Source organism: Agelaius phoeniceus, chromosome 18 (genome assembly GCF_051311805.1).
Source record: "Agelaius phoeniceus isolate bAgePho1 chromosome 18, bAgePho1.hap1, whole genome shotgun sequence".
Lineage (NCBI taxonomy): Eukaryota > Metazoa > Chordata > Aves > Passeriformes > Icteridae > Agelaius > Agelaius phoeniceus.
In genome coordinates, this window is record NC_135282.1 from 3,899,571 (window position 1) to 3,921,983 (window position 22,413).

A 22,413-nucleotide genomic window follows, 5' to 3' on the forward strand; every position below is an offset into this window, starting at 1 on the left:
TCTGGGGTGCTGCTCCCCAAATTAAACCATGGAGAGTTGTTTGGGGTGTTGCTCCCCCAAATTAAACCATGAAGGGGTGTCAGGGATGCTGCTCCCCTAAATTAAACCATGAAGGGGTGTCAGGGGTGCTGCTCCCCCAAATTAAACCATGAAGGGGTGTCAGGGATGCTGCTCCCCTAAATTAAACCATGAAGGGGTGTCAGGGGTGCTGCTCCCCCAAATTAAACCATGGAGGGGTGTTTGGGATGCTGCTCCCCCAAATTAAGCCATGGAGAAGTGTCGGGGATGCTGCTCCCCCAAATGAAATCATGAAGAGGTGTTTGGGGTGCTTCTCCCCCAAATTAAGCCATGGATTTAATTGTGTCAGGGGTGCTGCTCCCCCAGCCCCAGGTTTGCAGCTCAGGACCCTCCCAGCACTCTGAAACTGCAGGTTTCAGAGGGATAAGAGGAGTTTAAATGGATAAATTCCTGTGTTTGGGAAGGATGCAGCAGGAGCAGCTCTGGGGGGTCCCTCCCTCTGGAGGTTATGGAATATATCCATGGAATATTTCAGCAGTGGTTTGGCAAAGCTGCCGCTCCTCTTTGAGGGGTGGGAGGGGAGATAAAGCTGAAGAGGAAGCTGCTTCCTCCCCTCTTTTTAAATGTGCTGTCAGGAGGAATTTCAATTATTTAAAGCTCACAGGTACGTGCTCCTTGCAGCCTCAGAAATGAAACAAGGCCCAGCTCTCCTCAGCCCCAAACCCAGGAAGGTTCTGGGCCGCTGCCTTCAGCTGAGTGCAAGACAGGCCAATTAATTAAATCAGTAAATAAGTTCCCCTAATCCCATTAACAAAAGAGGAGCTGGAGATTAAATCTTTGATGGCACTTACTGCAAAATTAATGCAGGCAGCCTGTGAGGAAATGTATTCTTCCCCTCACCTCGGCAAGGATAACAGTGCAGTTTTATAGGGCAGGGCGTTATCAGGAATGGGAAATGGATGTAAAACCAGCAGAGATCTCATTAAAAGGGTGTAATGAGCTGCAGGCACAACGAGCTGGGCCTGCTGAGCTCAGGGCTCTGCCAGATCCTGCCTGTGCCACCACGGGGAGGGGACGTGGGGGTGCTGCTGTGGGGTTTGGGGTCCCTGTGGGGTTTCCTCGGCTTTGGGGTGAGGCAGGAAGTGCCTGGGAAGGGGAATTTTCAGCCAGGGTGGGAAGGAGCAGGGTGGGACGGTGGAGCTGCAGGAAGTGCCTGGGAAAGGGAATTTTCAGCCAGGGTGGGAAGGAGCAGGGTGGGATGGTGGAGCTGCAGGAAGTGCCTGGGAAAGGGGATTTTCAGCCAGGGTGGGATGGTGGAGCCTCCTCCCTGCAGAAGCTCCCTGGCATTCCTGGCATGTTGGGAGCAGGGGACTGACGGCCCAGGGGGAGGCACAGGGGGTGCTGAAAAACATCCTGGAACCCTCCCAAGGTGCTGCTCCTCCTCAGCTTCTCCTGAGGAGAAAATCCCTTCCCCAGCCCTTGGAAAATCCCTTCCCCTTCCCTGCGGCACTGCCGGAACCGAGGGACAAGGGGGGGAATTCCTTTCTTTTTTCAATTTTGTGGTTTTTTATCCCAGCACTTTCACTGGGGGATGAATCAAGGATGGCTCCTCTGGCTTGTGCCTGGTCTGGGGTTTTCTCAGGGTGGGCTGGAGGCGTTGGAGGTGTTGATGAAACGAGGGGATCCAGCCGTGTCCCACAGAGAATTCCCAGGTTTTCTCCTGCTCCAGCCTAAATCTTGGCTTGGGGTTTTCTCTCCTGGAAAAAGGAGATGCAAACTCTGTGGTCCCCAAAGTTCTGGGACAACATCTCTGGATTCAGCTCCTGCTGCCCCCATCACTCCTCCTCCATTCTCCTCCTGCTCTTTTCTCCTCCCCATCTTTTCCCAGGAGTCATTCCCAGCGAGGAGCTGCTCTGGGAGGCTGGGGGTGGATTTGGGGTGCTGGACTGTGAATCCTTTCCCATCTTTCTTGTGGTTTTGAATTTAATTCATTGGGGCTGCTCAGGGAGGGCCTGAGGTGCTCCTGATTTATTTTCCCTGTATTGGAATCAGTGACAGAAGAGTTATCCAGAATTTTTTTGTACCTGAGCTCTGAGAGTTTATCCATTGCCACTGGAACTATTTTCATCCTTCAATTAATATATAAAAAATACATAAATGAATATTAAAATAATAACAATATAAATTAATATATAAATGAACACAAAAATTAATAAATGAATATAAAATAAACATATAAATAAATATATACATGTATATATATAAAATATATGTATATACAAATACATGTATATAAAAGTATAAATATATATATTTATCTTAACATATAAAATATAGACATAAATGTATAAATGAATAAATAAATGAATGTATAAATGAATATAAAAATGAATACATAAATAAATATATAGCCCTCCCTGCTTTGATCCACTGGAGGATCTGCCAGACTGCCAAACTGTACTTCCAATTCCACAAAAAAAAATCCCAACTGGCTCTTTTTATTTTCGAAGAGGGGGCTAAAAAAAGGAGAGTGGAAGTGCCAGGGATTTAGAACAGACAAGTGCAGGTGTTGCTTTGTTTCCTCTCTGGAAAGCCACTTTTAGATCTGATTTTCAAATTGCTGCTGCTTTTTGTGAATCTCCAAGGAAGGTGTCAAGACAGATCAGCTTGAAAGTGCCTGTGCTGCTCTCTCCAAGTATTTTGCATAACTGAGGCAATTCTTTTTGCTAAATAAAAACAGAGAGTTGGGCCTGGAAGAGAAGAAAACGTCCATCAAGGATCCAGCTGATGCCAATCAACACTCAGCCTTCAGTGCTGCAATCCTTTCCTGGCTGAAGGCAGGGAAAAGCTCCATCCTTCAAGGATTTCTCTCTCCAGGGATTTCTGTTTACACCCCCCCAAAAGCAGGGTTTTCATGGGGGGGTTTCATTGCAGCTGGGGAAAAACGTTTTATTGGGAAGTGGTGAAAATGCAGCTGGAGGAATGAAGAACTTTGCTCCTCCAAGCTCTTGGCCAGAGGCAGCGTGGTCCTGGCTGGTGCCTGGGGATCAGGAGGCGTTTGGGATTTGGGAAGGGCTGCCAGGCTGTGGGATCTGCAGGAATCTGCGAGGGGCAGCAGCTCCCACAGCTTTTGGGGGATGCTGCAGGTGGGGAGGGCGTGAGATCTCAAAGCCCATCCCATTCCAGCCCTGCCATGGGCAGGAGCTCCTTCCACCATCCCAGGCTGCTCCAAGCCCTGTCCAACCTGGCCTTGGGCGATTCCAGGGATCCAGGGGCAGTCACAGCTGCTCTGGGCACCCTGTGCCTCACAGGGAAAAATTCCATCCCAATATCCCATCCATCCCTGCCCTTTGGCCGTGGGAAGCCATTCCCTGTGTCCTGCCTCTCCATGCCTTGTCCCAGTCCCTCTCCAGCTCTCCTGGAGCTCCTTTAGGCTCTGGAATGGGCTCTGAGCTCTCCCTGGAGCCTTCCCTTCTCCAGGCGAACACTCGCAGCTCTCCCAGCCTTGGGACCTTCTTTGTGTCCCTCTGAACCCGCTCCAGGGGCTCCCTGTGCTGGGACCCCAGAGCCGGGGGTGGCTCTGCAGGGGGAGCCTGGGATGGGATGGGATGGGATGGGATGGGATGAAAGGGGATGGAAGATGAGGGTGGGAGAGGGCTGGGGAGGAGAATGAATGAATGAATGAAAGACACATGGAGAGGGGATGAGCTGGAGGAGAGGACGAGCGCAGGGGGTCCCGCTGTCCCCCCCAAGCCGGGGGGGCAGTGCCGGGGGGGCCGAGCGGCTGCGCCTGGGAGGGGGCGGCTCCTCGGGGCGCGGAGCGGGGCGGCCCCGGCCGTGTCCCCTCCCGTGTCCCCTCCCGTGTCCCCTCCCCGCGCCGCCCCGCGCCCTCCGCAGTGCTGCCGCCGGAGCCGCGCAGCGCCAGCGCGGCCGAGCGGCCCCGCAACCCCGGGAGCCCCAAACCGCGGGAGCCCCAAGCCCCGGGAGCCCCAAACCCCGGGAGCCCGGCGCAGGTAAGGGGGGGATCAGGGGTCCCCCGGCGCCGCAGCGCGGGGAGGTCCCAGGAGATCCCGCGGGCTCCGCAGGGACAGGGATGGGGATGCGGCTCCGGGGGCTCGGGATGCTGCTCCGGGGGTGTTCCGAGGCCCCCGCGCTCCACTCTCGGCCCGGGAAAGTTGCGGCATCCCGGAGGGTGACAGCCCCAGCCCGCGGAGTCGCCCGTGGGTGGCAGCGGCTGGAGCGGGTCCCCGGCGGGGCGTGGGGCTGGCAGCGCCCGTGGGTGCGGCTGGGGCGAGGCTCTGGGTGCTGCTGCTCGTCTCGGCCGTGTGCGGACAACTTTGAGGCGTGTTGGGCATTTGCGGGGGTTGAAGCCCCCAAAATTGGCTTTTTTATTTTCCCCCGTCCCCGGAGTGCGCCCGGCGGGAGCTGCGGTGGCACCAAGGCTGAGCCCCTTCCCAGAATCCTGGCAGCGCGGGGATGCGGGGAGCGCCCTGTCCCTGCTGCTGGGACATTTTGGGGGGCTCTGCTCCCTGCTGGGGCTCTGCAAGGGCATCACTGCCCGGCTCGGGGCGGCCCGCGGGCTCTGGCAGGTGCTGCTTCTTTCCCAGGATGGACCAAAGTGATGCAAAAGGCACCAAAATCCTTTCTGGAGTAGCCTGGAAGCTCCGGGAGGCAAAACCTCCTCGGGAATGAGGCTGAGGCTGCTGGAAGCTCCCAGCGATGGTTTCTTCCAGAAAAGGCACCTGGTTATGTCTCTTGCTGGTGTCTTTCTAATAATTCTGGCCACAAGCTGGAGCAGCAATTCGTCTTTGTGTGATGATGAACGCTCCTTGGTTTCCCTGCTCTGAGCAAAGGCAGCTGCCCCGGCCGTGGCTCTGCTCGGGGCTCGGGCCATGCCACGCTCCCCTCGGGATCCTGGGAGTGTGTGTGGATCAGCTTGATCCCCCTCTTCCCATGAGGTTGCAAGAAAAAAAACAAACAAACAAACAAAAGAGATAAAGCTTCCAAACGCGGCCAGTTGGCTCCAGGGATGCAGAGATGAGAACAGATGAAACATTTGCTTTAATTACTGGTATCAAAAGCCCAGGCTGCAGCTTAGCCTGAAAATAAATATTGTTAATGTTGTGACACTGGGCTCTGTTTGATGATGCATCATTCATCCGGGAGGGATTGAGCGAGCTGCGAGCTGCTGCTGCTGCTGCTGGAGCTGACTCAGACCTGCTCAGGGCTTCCGTGGGGAGGCTCAGCCCCACTCGCGGCACCGGGAGTCGCTGTCGCATCCCGTGGGCGCCTGGCCGGGCATCCCGCGGGAGGGGAGCGCCGCAGAGCCTCGGGCAGCGCTGTGGCACCGCCGGGCGATGCGGTGGGAGCTGCTGGTGTCACCTGCAGGGTGGGGACCCAGGCAATGCCAGCCCCACCAGCCCTGGCTGTCACCTGCAGGGTGGGGATCCAATTATTGCCAGCCCCACCAGCCCTGCTCGGCTGCGAACCCCGTCCCCTGCTCGGCACCGGCTCCAGCTCCGCTCCCTGCTCCTTCTCAGCCTTCCCTTTGCGCTGCCCCGGCTCTCCTGGCCGTGGCAAAGGTTTTATTTTTGGTGTGGATCCCCCTTTGCCAGCGAGGGTGACAGCTCGGAGCCCACTGGGGGCTCTGCGCGGGGTGAAACATTCCCGGCTTTGGAAAGGGCGAGGGGTGGGAAATTGCTGCGGGAGGGATGGAAAATTGCTGCGGGAGGGTGCGGGGCTTCAGCCCGGCTCTGTGCTCAAGTTTGGCGGGACTCGTGGTGGGGATGGCACCGGGCCTGTCCCCCGTGTCCCCCGGGGCGGTGCCCTCCCGCCGCCCGCAGCCCGGTGACGCTGTCACTGCAGTCGCTGCTAATTAGCGCCGATAGTAATGAACCGCTCCAGGTGGTCCCAGCCGGGCCGGCAAGGGCTGGGAGGGAAGGAAGGAAGGAAGGGAGGGAGGGGGCTCCACTCCCCCAGGCCGGGCTGATGAATTCCCCCGCCTTCCCCAGGCCGGGGAGCGGCCGCGCTGGCTGCTAAAGGGTCACTGCTGGGGGCAGCGGTTCCCTTGGGATGCAGCTCTGTGGATTTGGGGCGCCGCTGCTGGGGACTCCGTGAGCCCAGGTACGGAGGGGGTGTGGGCAGGAGAGAACGGGAAAACCCCGAGAGAAACGGGGGAATCCGGGAGCCCGGAGCGTCCCGGGCTGGTGCAGGGCCCGAGCCGGTGGCTGCTGCTCCTCCCTGCCCGCGGCCCCTGCGGACGGTGACGCTGCGGTGCTGAGGGGTCCCCGCAGCAGTGGGACCCCACCCCACAGCCTGGCCCCTCTGCCACCCCCGCTGCTGCTCCTGTGGGGCGGCACCGCGGCCTCGCCATCCCTGGGGCACCTGGCGGGGGCTGTCACCCTCCTGGACCTGCCGCCACCTCCGAGCTCACCCCGCTGGTGCTTCCCAGCCTTTCCCCAGGGCCCGTCCTGTCGCTGTTCCAGGGTCCCTGCTGGAATTCTGGTGGCTCTGGCCACGCTCCCTGTCCCTGGCACTGAGGGTGCGATGCCAGCTCCCCGTGCCCGAGCCCTGCAGGATCTTCCCGTTGCTAAGCAGCTCCCGAGGAGCGAGGGCAGCACCGGGTGGGCTCGGGGTGTGCTCAGAGCTCACCTGGATCTGCCCCTCGGGCAGCCCCGGGTGAGGTGGATACACCCAGGAGTTGGTTATTTATTTAATTTTTTAATTTTTTTTTTTTTTTTTTTGCCGTTGTCTTTCCTGTAATTAATCAAAGGGAGTAAATCCTTGTGACAGCATCCTAACAGTGTTTGGTTTGAGAGGGAGCTGCTGGAGGAAATGTCAGGGTGCTGCTTAAATAAAATTGACTGAGCTGCTGCTCCGCTGCCTTGGGACGAGGCTTTGTCTGGAGGATGAGGGGAGCTGGGAATTCAGGGGGAGTGGAACAAAGGCAGTTCCCAGCACCTTGTGGGAATTTAAAGGCAGCAGTGCCATTAGCCCAGCCAAAAGGAGTTGGTGTTCCCAAAGACTCCCAGAGGCTGTGGTGTGGATTTAACTGGAGGGCACTGGAGGCATCCTTTGCTTTGAGAGACCAGAGACAGCTCTGGTCTCACTGTCACCTGTGGACTGAGGCTGTCACACCGAGCTTTAATTAACTAATTACCACCACACTGAGCAGGGGAGTCAGGGCGCTGCCGTTCCCTGCGAGGGTTTGGCGTGGAGCTGAAGGATGAGGTGACCCCAGGGCTGTGACTCCCTGGCTCTGGGCCTTCCCCAAAAGCCGCATCCCCAGGAGCCCTCAGCTCCCTTGGGGCAGCCAAGGCTCTGATGCCGCCCCGAGGCTGTTGGGGGATGCGGGAGCACACGGGCTGTGCTGCCATGGCTGGGACACCTCTGGCATTGTCCTGTCCCTTTTCCAGGTGTCTGGGAGCAGCTCCAGCCCCGGCAGCTCCAGCCAGCTGAGCTCTGCCTCCCTCCCTGCTGCTTTTGCAGCAGAGCCTGGGCCGTGGGCTGCTCCCCGAGCACCATCCCTCGGGCAGCGTGCCCGCTTTTGCACAAACTTTCTAAAAGAATTTGCACGTGATGGGACCAATGGAATGTTGGAATTTGAGGGAGTTTGGGAGTGTGGGGCCCTCCAGGGCTGGGCTGCCCTCCCTGTCACCTGCTGATCATCCTGCAGTGTTACACAGCTGCTCCTGCAGGTGTTTTGGGGGATATTTTCCCTTCCCCCCCCCCCTCTGCAGGTAAATCCAGCAGTGCCAAATCCTGCCTGGAGCCAGAGGACAGTGAGGACCTGCTGCCTGTCCCTATGGTAATGGAACACACATTCCGGGTGTTCCACAGGGAATGGTGTGGGGTGGGCTGTGGAAAAACTCCTTTTCCTGGGAAAGGACGAGCCTGGATGTGGGGTGTGGTGTCTGTGCCAGGTGTCTGGGCAGGATCTGGAATTCCCTGTGGTTTGCAGCCCTTCCTGGGTGCCAGGCATGGAGCAGGGCAGGATCTGGTGCTGATGGCTGGAAATGTCCCCAGGAGCTGGGAAGGGTTTCCAGCCCAACTTTGGGGTGTTTTGGGATGTGTGCCCTGAGTGGTGAGGAGACAATTCCAGCTTTGGCATTTGCTCCTCACACTGCTCATCTGGGGGGGTCTCCATGGGTCTTTGTCACCCCAAAATGAGCCCCATCAGGCAATTCCATCCTCATTCCCAATTTTTCCATCCCTGGCTCCAGCTGTGGAGCATAAACCCGCTCTGGTGCCAAGGTGCAAACCCAACCATCCCAACAGAGAATCAGTTTGCATCCATTCCACTTCCAAACCTCCTGCTTGCTGAGGACACCCAATAATCTCCCACCTGGCACCAGAGCAGCAGCTCGGGTTGGTTGGTTGGGGTCTGGCTGCTGCTCCGTGTCCCAGGTGAGTGGATGATGCCCGAAATCTGCATTTTTCCCACCCGGATTAATCACATCAGGCTTTGTCAATGGAAAAATTACCTCATCATTGGCACTGGCAGGTGGTGAGAGCAGCAGACTTATTCAATATTTAAGAAAGCTGCATTGCAGAGCTCAGGAGGCTGGAGGGAGAAATAGGTTGCCTGTGTCAGTGTCTGCTGCTGGAGACAATCTCTGCAGGCATCGGCTGGCAACCGTGGAGCTCGCTGGAAAAACCTCACCCTCACCCTGGCAGCTTGGAAAAAGAGGGAATTTTCTCTCTTCCCCCCCTGGTTTGGCATTCCCAGGCGGCTCCAGGGGTGCCTTGGGGCAGCTCTTTGTGCTGGGTTCCCTGCAGGCGCCCAGCTGTGCGTGGCTCTGTGCGCTGTGGGGTGGGATGGGCTCATTCCATGGACATCCCGCTGCCTTTCCAGCCCTCCCACAGCTGCTGGAGGGTGCATGGGACCTGCTGGCTGCTGACACTGCACCTGCCAGGTTTGGGGTTTGGTTTTGGGTGCTGGAGGTGGGCCCGGGAGCGAGAGGGATCCACGGGAGGCATTCAATCCTTTCATTAAAGCATGCCCCAAGCCCAGGGGCTCTGTCACACGGCAGCAATGGAGCTGCATGATTGGAGTCATGTGGCCCTTCCTCAAGGCCAGAAATTAAGACCTCACTGCTATTCCTGGCTCTGCCCAGGACGTGCCACGCCGGCGCCGGCGGGAGCTGCCAGAGTCCCTCGGAAAACCTCGGGATGAAACGGCTCCTCCCATCCCCTCCAACACCAGGGCAGCAGATCTGGGACCCTTCGGGGTCAGCCAAACCCTGGAAAGTCCTGGCACCCTCCTGGGTTTGGGATATTTCCATTTCATTAAGGAAATGCTGCTGCATCCCATCGATCCCCGCTTGGACGGCCACATCCTGCTGCTCCAGAGCCAGGACCTGGCAGAGGGGAGGGAAGAGCCACCCTGAGCTGTTGTTTTGTTCCTTCCCATGTGCTAAAAATGCTGGAAGAAGCATTAGGGCAAGCGGGGGTAGTTGCTGGAAGTAATGCAAAGTAGATTTTTCCAAATCTATTATTTATAGGTGGAGAAAGGGATTGTGTATTCCTCCAGGAGCAGCAAAAGCAGAACAGAACGCTCCTGGCCTCGCTCTTATTGGCACAGAGTTCCAGCTGGGCAAAAGAGTTTTCCTTCCTGATCCCTCTTGGATAGGAAAAACCAGGGATTTCCCCCTCTTTTCCCCAGCTGCAGGGTTGGGGTGGACATCCGTGCCTCGTGTGACCTTGGGACAGTCCCTTTCCCTCCTGAATCTCCCCCAAAAACAGGACAGTCCCTTTCCCTCCTGCATCTCCCCCAAAAACAGGACAGTCCCTTTCCCACCCCAAAACAGGACAGTCCCTTTCCCCCCTGCGTGTCCCCAGAAATGGGTGGTGGCACCGTGGTGCTGCCCCTGCTCCCTGTTCAATCTCTGCCCACCCCAGGACCCCTGGGATGTTTCATTCCCAGCAGGAATTCTGTGCTGCACTGCGGGTTCTGGAGGTGGTGGGGGGGGACTTAAATGAACAATTTCCTTCGTTAAGTGACCTTGTTAATTGGAGCCTCCTGCTCTGGCACGGGAACAGGCGCTGTGTGAACCAGCAGAGCAATAATTACCCACGTGCTTCGCTTCTCCTGCTTTTCCAAAAATACTTTTTTGCATCCCCAAGTTTTCCATGGAGCCAAGGTGAGCCTCAAGCCTCCACAGCTCCTCAGGGAGTGATGAGGAACCCTGCAGAGCGTTTTTTCCCTTCTTTTGGGGAAGGCTGGGGGTTTTTTCCTGGCTTGGAGCTGGGGCACTTTTGCAAGCTCCCGTTTTCCATCATTTCTTTGCTATAATCTCCCCAGTTTCTCTGCTGGAGCTTTGCTGGAGCTGCTTTGTGCCCTACAAAGGTTCATTTACCAGTGTGGGCAGAGCTCTGGTCCTGCTGGGATGTTGGAGAACTGAGAGGTCCCTTCCAGGCAGGGAGGAATCCAAGGCAGCATCATCCCAGGGCAGCAGGATGGGAAGGCGAATGATCCATGGCTTGGAACAGCCCCATTGTCCATGGCTGGACTCTGCAGAGGGTTTTTGTGAATTTTTCAGCTCTGCTGGAGGCAGATCTATCAAATCCCTGGTTTTCCCTCAGAAGAGGTGATGGATGAATGGATCCCTGCATCCCCATCCCCCTGCAGTGAGTAGGAGCAGTGGGTGGAGGGGCAAAACCCCTCCAAAAATGGGAATAAAGCAACAATCAGGCTGTGGATTTGACATCCATTGGTATTTTAAGGAGAAGGGTTTGAAGAACCCTCTCTGGACGAGCCTTTGGAGAGGAGTGGACAGATCCTCCTGTTTGAGTCCTGGTGCTGTGTTTTCCCTCCTGGATCCACTTGGCAAAAACTTCAGTAAGCCAAAATGGGAAAGGAGACTTTTGGGTTTTGTTCTTCCAGAGGGACTGTGGTGTGGGAAAGGACAGTGAGGAATGCTGGTATCTGGGGAGAAACTTTCCTTTTTTGCAGCTGTTTCTCTGGAATGGATCCCCCTCTTCCCTCCTTCCTCTGAAGCCTCATAATTAATGTGAGGCTGGGGATCCATTAATTACATCCAGGCTGTGCTGCCCTCATGGGAAGGAGGTGACTGGAGCCTCCTGTGTCTCAACATCCAGACCAAAGTGACACTCCCGCTCCAAACCCTCTTACAATCCCGCAAACAAAACCTTTCCCAGCACGATTTTTAGGGATTTCTTTGTTGTTTTTCCCCTACAGCCCGGCTGGGAGCTCCACTTCCTGGCTGGCACCTGGGAGCAGAGCGGCTGAAGTCCCTGCTGTGCCCGGCTGGTGGCAGCCAGCAGGGCACTGCTGTCCCCAGGCTCGTGCCCGGGGTGGCCGGCGATGACCAACGCGGTGCTGGGCGGCTCCTCTGACCGGTGGATGTGCCCCAGCGACAGGACCATGTCCCTCCGAGCCAGGTGACAGCCGGGCACAGGGACACTCCCAGCGAGGGTGGGGACACCGGGAGTTGGTTCAGTGCTGCTGCATGGGGACGTTTTGCTGGTTTGCTCCTCAACGCCCTGAGCTGTGACCGTGCTCACAGGGGTCTCAGGACGAGGGAAGAGATGAGGATCTGACTCCATGTTTCAGCAGGCTTTATTATTTTATTATATATATTAAAACTGTACTGAAAGAATAGAAGAAAGGATTTCATCAGAAGGACAGCTAAGAATAGAATAGAAAAGAATGATAACAAAGGCTTGTGGCTTGGACTCTCTGTCCGAGCCAGCTGGGCTGTGATTGGCCATTAATTAGCAACAACCACATGAGACCAATCCCAGATGCACCTGTTGCATTGCACAGCAGCAGATAACCATTGTTCACATTCTGTTCCTGAGGCCTCTCAGCCTCTCAGGAGAAAAAATCCTAAGGAAAGGATTTTCCATAAAAGATGTGTCTGTGACACTGAGCGAGGTGGAGGGGACAGAGCCAGGGTGTGCAGGGACATGGAGCTGTCCCTCTGTCCTGGCGCCCTGCAAGGTGATGCCACATCTCCAGCCTGGATGGGGGCTGGGTTTGGTTTGGGGTCACTCTTTGGGGACACTGGGGCTCCACGGGCAGGGACCAGGAGCTGGGGTGACACTGGCAGGGCTCTCCTCATCCTTATTCCCTCTCTTTCCCTGTGCTTCCCAGCAGTGAGAAGGAGCAGTAAGTATCTCCCTTCTTTTATTTGTCACTTATTCCTCTTTTCCTGCTACTTTGATGGTCAGGAAAAACCTGGGTGTTAAATTTGGGAATTGTCGCACTTTTAATGGATTTTAATGAACTTAAGGCTCAGGGCCATGTGAATCTGTTAATGCAGAGGGGAAAAGAGCCAGGAAAGGTCTGTGGATGAGCAGGAAGGTGAGGAATGTTTGCCTTGTGCACCCCTGAGTGGCAGACGTTACCCTGTCACCGGGTTAGCACTGCCTGACACCCAGGCTGGGAGAGAGGATCTTTGGGAATGATGTTGGAGGGACAAACACTCCCATGTTTGGAGAAATGTTCCCAAAAAAAAGCCACCCACTCCTGCACCACCGCCCCGGTCCCGTGGCTGCCAGGCAGATCTGGTATTCCAGGGTGCCAAAGGAAACGTGCAAACAATGGGAATGGCTCTGAAAAGGAGTTTTTCCCTCTGTATGAAACCAACATTCCCGTATGAAACCCCCTAAAAAGGGAGATCAGAGCTCCCAGCCGTGGGTGGGGGCTCATTGCAGGCTGGGTGGGATCTGGAGGATGGAGAGGTGGTCTGGGTTTGGGATTTGGAGGATGGGGAAGTGAGCTGATTTTAGGGTTTTGAGGATAGGGAGGTGGGCTGGGTTTGGGGTTTAGAGGATGGGGAGATGGGCTGATTTGGGGATTTGGAGGGTGGAGAGGTGGGCTGGGTTTGGGGTTTGGAGGATGGAGAGATGAGCTGGGTATGAGGTTTGGAGGATGGAGAGATGAGCTGGGTTTGGGGTTTGGAGGATGGGGAAGTTTGCCTGGGTTTGGGGTCTGGAGGATGGCGACGTGAGCTGATTTTGGGGTTTGGAGGATGGAGAGATGAGCTGGGTTTGGGGTTTGGAGGATGGGGAGCTGGCCTGGGTCTGGAGGATGGGGAACTGGCCTGGGTTTGGGATCTGGAGGATGGGGAGCTGGGCTGGGTTTGTGTTTTGGTGCCTGGACACAGCCCGGGGTGGGGATGGATCCATGGCTGGAGCCCCGTCCCCGCTGTCCCCGCAGGCTCCCGGCGGGATGGGCGGCACAGCCCGAGCGGCAGCGCAAGGGCGAGGAGCTGACGGACGAGGAGAAGGAAATCATCAACCGGGTGATCGCCCGCGCCGAGAAGATGGAGGAGATGGAGCAGGAGCGCATCGGGTAGGGCGGGCTGGTGACAGCCGGGGAGGGACACGGCAGGGACAGAGGGACCCCGGGGCCGCGGCAGGAGGCTCTGCTTGGCTGCTTTCCTGGGCAGCAGCCTCTGCACTGCGGTGCCTCTCCTGGAAGGAGCCTGCGGGGATTTTGGGCTCTGGCCAGGAGGAACCGGGCAGGGAAGGAGCGGCTCCGGGTGCCTCAGGGGGGCTGGAGCCTTCTGCTCTCATCCCAGGCATCGCTGAGATTTTTTATCCGTGAAAAGGGATCACTGACAGCAGCTCGCTGCTTGTCCTGTGCTGAGCCAGAGCATGGAGGAGTTTGAGTTCTGGGAATGCCGTTGGAGGGGTGATGGATCCATCTTTGGGTTAATCCCACTCTGGAAGGAGCTGTGTGAGGCTCAGCAGGGCTGAGCAATGCCCAGGGTTGTGATGCTCGGGTTTGCCAGGCTGGCCTCGGGCAGGGAGGCAGCAGTGATGGCCAGGCTGCTTTAGGGAGCTGCCCCAGGAACGCCTGATTTTCTGGGATTTCCTGGGATTTCCTGGGATTTTTCTGTTCTGGGTCCTGGGGTCCCCAGAGCCGCTGGTACCTCGTTTTTCACCAGGGGCATTCCCAGTGCCCGTGCAGAGGCTGGGAAGTGCCTGTATTTCCTTTCCTGACAGGTGAAACGAGCTAAGGCCGAGGTATCCATCCCCATCTGTCCCCTTGCTCTGCTGGGAATGGTTTTCCAGAGGGGATCTCCACGATCCCATTGGAATCTCCACAATCCTGTTTTCCTGACAGAGTTTCCTGTTTCTTCTCACTGAGTTTAAGCATCCACTGCTCCATTTTTTTGGGGTTTTTTTCCTAGCAGAGAAAATACTCAGCCCCAGGGAGGAGCCACACTCCCCACTGCTTTGGGGAGTGCCAAATTCCCTCTCACTGCTCAGGGACAGCTTGCTGCCCCTTAAGTATTGGGATGCTCTGGCTGTGGAGAAGTGCTGGGTTTATTTCCTCATTTTTTCAGAAATCCTTGCTCAGGGTTTGAAGATCCCGGGGAGGTTTTGCCTCTCCAGGGGCTGTTCTGCCTGCCTGGGCTCGGCTCCTGCCCCATGGATGCGCTGCTCCCTGGGGCTTGGCATCACTTTGCAGCTCGCCTCCCCTTCCAGGCTTTTTGGCAGAAGCCAGGTGAGAGTGGCTCTCTCTCTCCCATTGATGGCGATTCACCCCCAACAAGAGCTCACAAACAGCTCTCCCTGGCGTTTCCCTTTCCGCGGCCCGCTGAGAATTCCTTCCCAACGCGCTACGGCTCCTTGGATGAGCCGCAAATCATCTCGGGGAGAGATTTATTTCGTGCAGCTGTTTTCCAGCTCTTCCCTTCGCCTTTGAGCTGGCGGTTCGCTCATCCTCATTCATGAAAAGCCGGGCGGAGGGGCTGGAGCCGGGAATTCTGGCGGATGTGCAGCTGATTCCCCTCCTGCGAGGAGGAGGAGGAGGAGGAGGAGGAGGAGGCGTAGCGGGAGCCCTGCCAGCCCCTTTGTGTTTGTTGGCTTGCACAACACGAGCTGTAGGATGTTCAGCCCCGGGAATGTGGGACGGCGGCTGGATCAGCCTCGCAGGGAATCGGGAATCATCCCTTATCCAGGGTAGCTGCTTCTGTTACAGAATAATCCGGGCTGGCCGCTGGCAGGTGCTGGCTGGCCCTCGCTTGGCCGGGCTGCTTTAGGGAGCTGCTCATGGAAAGCCTGATCCCCTGGGATTTTCCGGGGTTTTTCTAGTCCTGTAAAAGGAAAAATAAATCCATTAAAACTTGCCCAGAGAAGCTGTGGCTGCCCCATTCCTGGAAGTGTCCAAGGCCATGCTGGAGCAACCTGGGATAGCGGAAGGGGTCCCTGCCCATGGCAGGGGGTCATTTCCAACCCAAACCATTCCGTTATTCCATGAAAACACTGCTTTTGGTTAATATTGGGAATAGCTCACATGGAGTGAGATTCCAAAGGGGGAATATGTGGTGAATACTTGGAGTTGCCTCAATAACTGGAGGTGTTTGAGGGATTCATTTGAGCTTTACACCCAATCCTTGAGGAATCCTGAATCCCACAACCAGGGCTGTGGATCAACCTCCTCATGCCTCAAATCCCTCCCAATTTTTTTTTTTTTTTGCCCTCCATCTCCTGCATCCTCCACCCCACCAGCCCCTTGTCTTGGGAACAAATCGATGCCTCTCGTTGAGCTGTTGTTTGTGCAATTGGACTTGGTGTCAAACCCAGCTCAGATTAATCCTGTGAGGGAGTATTTTTAGCTCTGAGGGTGGATGGATCCTGTGGGAGACGTGAGCTGGGTGCTGATGAGGCCTGGAGGACGGGGACACTCGGTGTGGGGGGGGATTTTTTTTGTGTCTCGTGGTGCAGGGAAGGACGAGAGGAGCTGGAATCATCTTGAACGTGACGCAGCAGGAGCTGCTGGGTGGTCAGGATCATCCTTTGGGATCAGGGACACAGGGCTGGAGGTTTTTAGGGAAAAGGGATCATCCACATGGGCAGGGGTGGATCCGTTGCTGCCCCGTGTCGCCCTGGGGTCTCTGTGGTGGCTCTGGTGACACTCTGGTGACAGTGGTGCAATTCCAGCTGCAATCCTCGAGGATCCTGTTTTCCAGCTGCCACAGGAGCACCTGCAGGCACTAATTGACTCCATTCTGCATCTCTAATTGGGGGCCATCAATAACCCAGCCAGGCTGCTCTGCTGCCTAATGAGCTCCAGCAGCTCCTGGCATTGGGGGGAAGATCTGAAGCCATCCCAAGGTGGAAATTGTCAGCTGGCTCCTGGCTCTGGCCAGGGCCCTGTGGTCCCCTCTCAAAGTGCAGTGGCCTGGCTGTGTCCCCCTGGGTGCCACCTTTGCTCCAAGAGGAGCAGCTCTGCAGCAGGATTGGATTTTCATTTAATTCGGCTGCTCATGGCTGGGATGACACAGGGATAATGCAGGAGCAGATGGAAGTCCCTGGGGATTAAATCATTAACCTCAGTGGCAGGGAAGCTGTCTGGGGACCACAGCCTGGGATCTTCATCCCTGTGTGCAGACAGCACAGAGATAAAATTCAGGCTCAAGGCAGGGCAGGGGGGTTACTGCAGACAGCTGGGAGCATCTCCTGGGGTGGCGATTTCTGCAGGAGGTGAGGTTCAGTCGTGACCAGGGGACAGCTTGTGCTGCTTGAGATTTCATGGGGGTTTGGTTGAGCTTTCCCCTCCAAAAAAACAAAAACCCTCCTCTCTTATTTGCAAGACTGCAAAAATTCCCAGTTCTGCTGTAGCACATTCAGCAAGCACCTGGATGAGCATGGGATGGGATACTTGGAAAAACCCCAGTGGTGCTTTACACCTTTAGCTCCCTGCCCACTTGGAGGGGAGGAAAATTGCTTCTCATTTCTCATCCCAATTTTAATTATGTTTCCCTTAATCTGGAGCTTGGCTGCTTTTCTTGTCCCTTTTCCACCAGGAAAATGAGCCTTAATTTAATATTCATCCCTTTAAGGCACACGATTTCCCCATGGAGATGAGGCTGGGCTTCATTCTGCAGGCTCTTGGTGACCTCCTTTGTGTTTCTCTGGAATTTTTTCGCTATGGATGTGGTGGCTGAGCCCATCCCTGCTGCCTCCTGCCCGGCACTGAGGAGCACATGGATCATGGTGGCCTGGATCAGGTCCTTCCTCGTGGATCAGGTCCTTCTCCCACCCTTTTTGCTGCATTAAAAGTCCTCCCTGCCACAATTTAAAGCCCATTAAGGACATCTTGGCCATTCATTTCTGCAGTGCTGATGAATATTTAAACACAGCAAACTCCTGCTCTGTCGTTCAGCCTCATTTCCTGGGATCATCAGCGCTTCATTCTGGTCACTGTGTCCCTATTCCCATCCCTCTTCTCCTGCTGCAATGCTTGAGAGTTCCATGGAATCATCATTTAGGTTGGAAAAGACTTCTAAAGTCATGGAACCCAGCCCTGAACCCAGCTCTGCCAAAGCCACCATGGGTTCTGTCCCATCCGGTGCTGAACCCAGCCCAAGGCAATCCCTCATCCCTGTGGGATCCTTTTCCTGCCACAGATCACGGGGAATGTTTGGATGTGCCCCTGGGCCCTTCCCTGCCTGCTCCAGGGCTCTGGAACGGGGCAGGAGCACCCAGGGATGTCCCTCAGTGCCCACCCTCCCCTTCCCAAACCGCATCCCTGGGGCTGGGCTGGTTCCCATCACCAGGGCCCCATTTCATTGCGGATAAAGCTGCTCCCACCAGTGCCCAATCCCTGTTTCCCTGGCAGGTGAGGGATCTCTCCCCATCCCTGGCCTGGGCTGAGCTCCCTGCCACCAGCTCCAATTACTCCACTCCCAGATTCTTCCCCCTGTTTTAACAATTGGAAAGATATTTCCTGCTCTTTGAAGTGCAGATAATGGGGAGGAAGATGCTGCTGCAGCCGTGGAAGGCAGAGGGATGAGCTGGAGGCTGGTTGTGCGCAATAAAAGCGAGGAGGAAATGATCTCCAGTGGAGAGAAAAGCTTTTGGGAAGGCAGAAATCTCATTCCTGGTGAGGGCAGGGCTTCCCCTGGTTGTTAATGGGAGAACAGGATGGATTTGGATCTCTGGAGGTGCTGGATGGAGCTGGGAGCAAACCTGGGCTTTTTTTCTCCCAGTTGTTGCCTTTATCAAGAGCTTCTCAGCCCAGGGGTCTGGGCACAACCCCCCCTTTCTTCCTGCCAGGTTCACACCAGGACTTTCAATTGAACTTTTTCTACAGTTCTCTCCCAGCAGCGTTTGAGTCATGGCGAGAAAAAAAAATAAAAAAGCCCAATTTCTCCCTCTTGAATGGATGTTTTAATTAGGGAAATGTACTTGGCTTGCAAGTGGTGCCACAGGTGTGTCCTGGCTGCTGAGCTCTTCCAGTGGTTCAAAAATCCCACTTAAGGAGCAGCTCGTGGTAAATGAGAGCCTGGGAGAGATTTTTGCAGCTAAATAACGAATCTCTTGAAATGCAAAGGCTTTTTCCTCCTTCTTTTTTTTTTTTCTCCCTCCCTTTGATTGTGCCATTTGTTCCAGTTTCTATAATAAGTTTGTTTGGGCTTGCAGATTTCCAACTGGAAGCTGCTTTGCTTGGAGCTCCTGCAGCTCAGCAGGAGGAACTGCAGGGGATTTGGGGTTTTTCATGAATAAAAGAGAGGTTTTTTCCCCCCAAAATGCTCCCCCTTGGTGAGGTGGGGGATGATAAAAGCTGGCTGTTGTGAGGATCGTGCACTCCATGGGATGTGGGCTGGGGTTAATTGCTTTAAATAACGCTTGGGGAACAGCCAGGATCCAGTTTTTGGTTGGAATTGCTGGCTGGGTGTTTGTGGGGTGATGCAGCCCTGCTGGAGTCTCTGGGATTTCTGTGTCTGCCACAGGCTCTGGAGCTTGGGAAGGCACCAGGGGTGGATGGTGGCTCCAGAGCTGGGTTATTCTCGAGGGAGGAGCCACCTCTGGATGTGAAGGGCAGGGATGGACCACGGCAGCTCTCAAGCAAAGCCCGGAATGGTTTGGGTCGGAAGGATCTCAAATCTCCTCTCGTTCCACGGGCAGGGGTTGCTCCAGCCCCATCCCACGCTGGAGCAGGGAGTCAGGCTGGCAGGGAGCTGAAGTGGGAAGGCACAAAATGCCCTGGCTGTGGTTCTGAGGGTGCTGTTTGTCAGCACAAGGATGAGAGCCACGATTGCTGCATTTCGAGCCCCCGTGCTTGCGGTGCTGGCAGGAACCCGTGAACTCTCCCATCTGCTGTCTGGTGACACCAGAGCTGTGAAAACAGAGCCTTGTCCCCACTGCTGGCTCTGTCTGGCTCTGCTGCTGCCCACCCAGCCCAGCTTCCAGCTGGGAACAGGCTGCAGGTTCATCTGGAAGTGGCAGGAGCCCAGCGGGATCAGCCCCCGCGTGGGGAGCAGTGGGAGACTCCCAGCTGGGTTTTGGCAGAGCCGAGGTGTTAACGTGGCTTTGCTTGGGTAATTTGTGGGAATTAAGGATCCACATCCCTAAGTGTGGCTGGGCTTGGTGGCTTTGAGATACCCCCGTTGGCTGTAGTGAGGATTTTTGGGCTGTGATGGGCTGCATAACCTAAAATGGTTCATTTTGGGAAAAAATTCCTCCCTGGGAGGGTGGTGAGGCCCTGGCACAGGTTGTCCATCCCTGGAACACCCTGGTCTAGTGGAAGATGTCCCTGTCCATGGCAGGGGTGGAACTGGATGATTTTAAGCTTCCTCCAAACCAAAACCATTCCATGCTCATACAATTTCCCCTCCTCGTGCCGCTGTTCCTTTATTTGACTTTTCCCTGCGGGCCCCATGGAATTCTGGCTGTCCAACCCCAACCCCAGAGGCATTTTTGTGTGCAGGGAACCTGTGGATGGTTTATGAGCATTTCAGAGGCCCTGGCAGCTGAGTCACCACAAATCTGAAGCTGTCACCCCTCGTGGGATGTCTGCCACCCCTTTTCAACGCCCGCCGGTTTTCTCCCACCACAGCTCCATCAGATTTGGGTCAGGCTGCCACGGGGGGCTGCTCCCTCCGGTGGGCTCGGGTCTCCTCCTCCCTTTCTTCGTTCCTTCCTCACTGAATGACATAAATAATGCAGCTTTTTTTCCCTTGCTGTGCTATTTTTAGGGCCAGGATTCTGGGTTAGCTGAGCGCACGACGCCGACGCCAGCTCCCGGCAGCTCCTTCCTGCTTCCCAAACTCCTTCAGCCAACGCTGCCTTTCCAAAACTTCCTCAACTGCTTTTGGTTTTTTGTTTGTTTGTTTTTTGGGGTTTTTTTTTGCCTTTGCAAGAACCAGGTGTGTTTTCACAGCCTGGCCTCCAGTGGGCTTTCATTTCATTGTAAGAATTGCCATCAAATATATGCAGCGTTTTTTCCTCAGATACTAAGCAAATTAATTAATTAAAATTCAGTCCTCATTAGAGCCCTTCCAGGATCTCCTCCTTCAGCTCTTCAAGGGCAGCTGCAGGACTGGGTGGAAAGGTTTCCATTTAGGGACAAGTTACTCCATGCAAAGCTGCTGCCTTGGATGGATTTTCCATGTCCATGGAGCTCCCTGGAAATCGATATTGTGCCATACAAACCTGTTGGAATCTTCTTTCCCCCTGGGATGTGCTTTTGTCCCATAGCTGGAAAGGGAGATGCTCCGTGGGGAGCAACACCTGGAAAAGGAACAACCAGACCCAAGGCAGTGGCCAACCCTGGGGAGCAGGGCCTGCCCCCGTGTCCTGCCCTTCTCCTGGCATTCCCTGTGCCCTTCCTGACGTCCCTGTGCCCTCTGCAGGCGCCTGATGACCCGGCTGGAGGACATGCGCCGCAGCGTGCTGGGGGACGGCGTCAACCGCTGCATCCTCTGCGGGGAGCAGCTGGGCACAAGGGGCTCGGCCTGCGTCGTCTGTGAGGACTGCAAGAAGGTGAGACCCCCCCCTCTGAGCCCCACAAAGCCCCCCAGCCCGGGGGCACCGCCGATTTTGGGTGCCCATTTCCATAGCTCGCTGGTGGTTGCACAGGCAGAGCTCTCCTTGCTGGTGTTGGGGACATTTTGGTGGCACCGGTGTCACTCAGGTCTTTGTTTTGCCCGCAGAATGTGTGCACCAAGTGTGGGGTGCAGACCACCAACAACCGGCCCCAGGCCATCTGGCTCTGCAAGATCTGCAGCGAGCAGCGGGAGGTGCGTGTGGCCCCTGTCCCCTCCGTCCCCGCTGTCCCTGCTGTCTCCTCTGTCCCTGCTGTCCCCTCTGTCCCTGCTGTCCCCTCCGTCCCCACACCTCCAAGACAGGCCCGACTCAGCCTCCCAGGGGCCTCCAGCACCACCCAGCCTCACCCAGCAGCTTTTTGAGCGTGGTTCTTACGGGATGGTTTTGTTTTCTACACAAAATGATGTTTTATTTCATGAAAACGGAGCTCTGGGGCTCCAAGGAGCTGTTGAGGGCAGAGATTGGCTGCTGCAGCATGAGCCAGGGCGTTAATTGATTAATTAATGAGCGGGATGGGCTGCAGGGTGGGGGTGTGGGGTCGCTGGAGGAGGACCACAGTGGTGTGAAGCCCTGAGAGGCCTGGCCCTGCTCCCACAGGTGTGGAAACGCTCCGGTGCCTGGTTCTTCAAGGGTTTGCCCAAGCAGATGCTGCCACAGCCGATGCCCATCAGCAAGAAGGGACCCCAGACCCCGAGCGAGCCCTGCCCGGCCGAGCCGCCCGCCCCGGACCCCAAACTCCCCTCCCGGGCACCCACCCGAGGTAGGTGAGAGCAGGGGCTGCCCCCAGCACTGCCAGCGAGGCTCTGGGGCTCCTTCCCGTCCTCAGCATGGGAAAATCCTGGGGGAAAAGCATCCAGAGCAGTCGTGTGGCTGCTGCCTGTGTCCTGAAGGGGGTGGCAGTGGAGCTGGAGGTGTTTGATCCAGGTTTTATCCAGGTGGGGTTGCAGGGCATCCTCGAACAAAGCAGCCCCGGGTGGGGATCAGGGCCCAGCTGAGAGTTTGGGCAGTGCCTGGGTAGGGATGTGGTGATGGGGAAGCCTTAAAAAAATAGGGACAAAACAGGGAAATCTGGGAAAACAGTGGCAGGTGTCCCGGGATGGGGCTGGGGGTGCGTGGGCCGCAGCTTCACCCCCTCTCGCTCTGTTTGTGCCCCCAAGGCCAGGCGGATGCCGAGGACACCGAGGGTAAGCACCGGCCTTTGTCCCTGCCCTGTGCCCAGCCCGTCCCTGCCTCCTTCTCTTCCCAAGGCTTTTTCCCACCCAGTTTCCCTCGGGATGCTGCAGCAGGATCGCTCCTTGCTGCTGCTGCCTCCCACCCTGCGGGGGTCCGGGTTATCCCGGGGTTATCCCAGGGTTATTCCAGGGTTATCCCAGGGCTTCCCCACCTCCCGCACACGCCGGGGCTGAGCCGCTGCCGCTCCGGAGCCGCCTCCGTGGGTGTTGGGTCCTGCTGGGAGGGGCAGGTGGGTTTTGTGTTTATTTTTTTTTTGTTTTTTTTTTTTTCCGGTTATTTAACCAGAAATCCTTGGAAAACCTCCCAGGGAAAGTTGAGGAGGCTCGTGGGGGCTTGTGCCTGCCTGTGGGG

At 56.2% G+C, this 22,413-nt stretch overlaps 1 protein-coding gene across 4 annotated transcripts in view; it reads left to right on the forward strand.

The window, feature by feature from the left end:
* The first annotated feature begins 3,872 nt into the window (after positions 1–3,872).
* The window catches only part of RPH3A (rabphilin 3A), a 31,729-nt gene continuing 13,188 nt past the window's right edge, over positions 3,873–22,413 (forward strand). The window contains exons 1-8 of one of the 4 annotated variants that reach the window (XM_077187657.1): positions 3,873–4,031; positions 11,219–11,421; positions 12,137–12,151; positions 13,205–13,339; positions 20,637–20,766; positions 20,937–21,023; positions 21,427–21,589; positions 21,987–22,013. In XM_077187657.1, coding sequence (XP_077043772.1) covers positions 11,345–11,421; positions 12,137–12,151; positions 13,205–13,339; positions 20,637–20,766; positions 20,937–21,023; positions 21,427–21,589; positions 21,987–22,013 — 634 coding nt within the window. In that variant the 5' untranslated portion in view covers positions 3,873–4,031; positions 11,219–11,344. The remainder of the gene's footprint in view (positions 4,032–11,218; positions 11,422–12,136; positions 12,152–13,204; positions 13,340–20,636; positions 20,767–20,936; positions 21,024–21,426; positions 21,590–21,986; positions 22,014–22,413) is intronic. The other 3 variants (XM_077187656.1, XM_077187658.1, XM_054645657.2) reach the window with 3 other exon arrangements.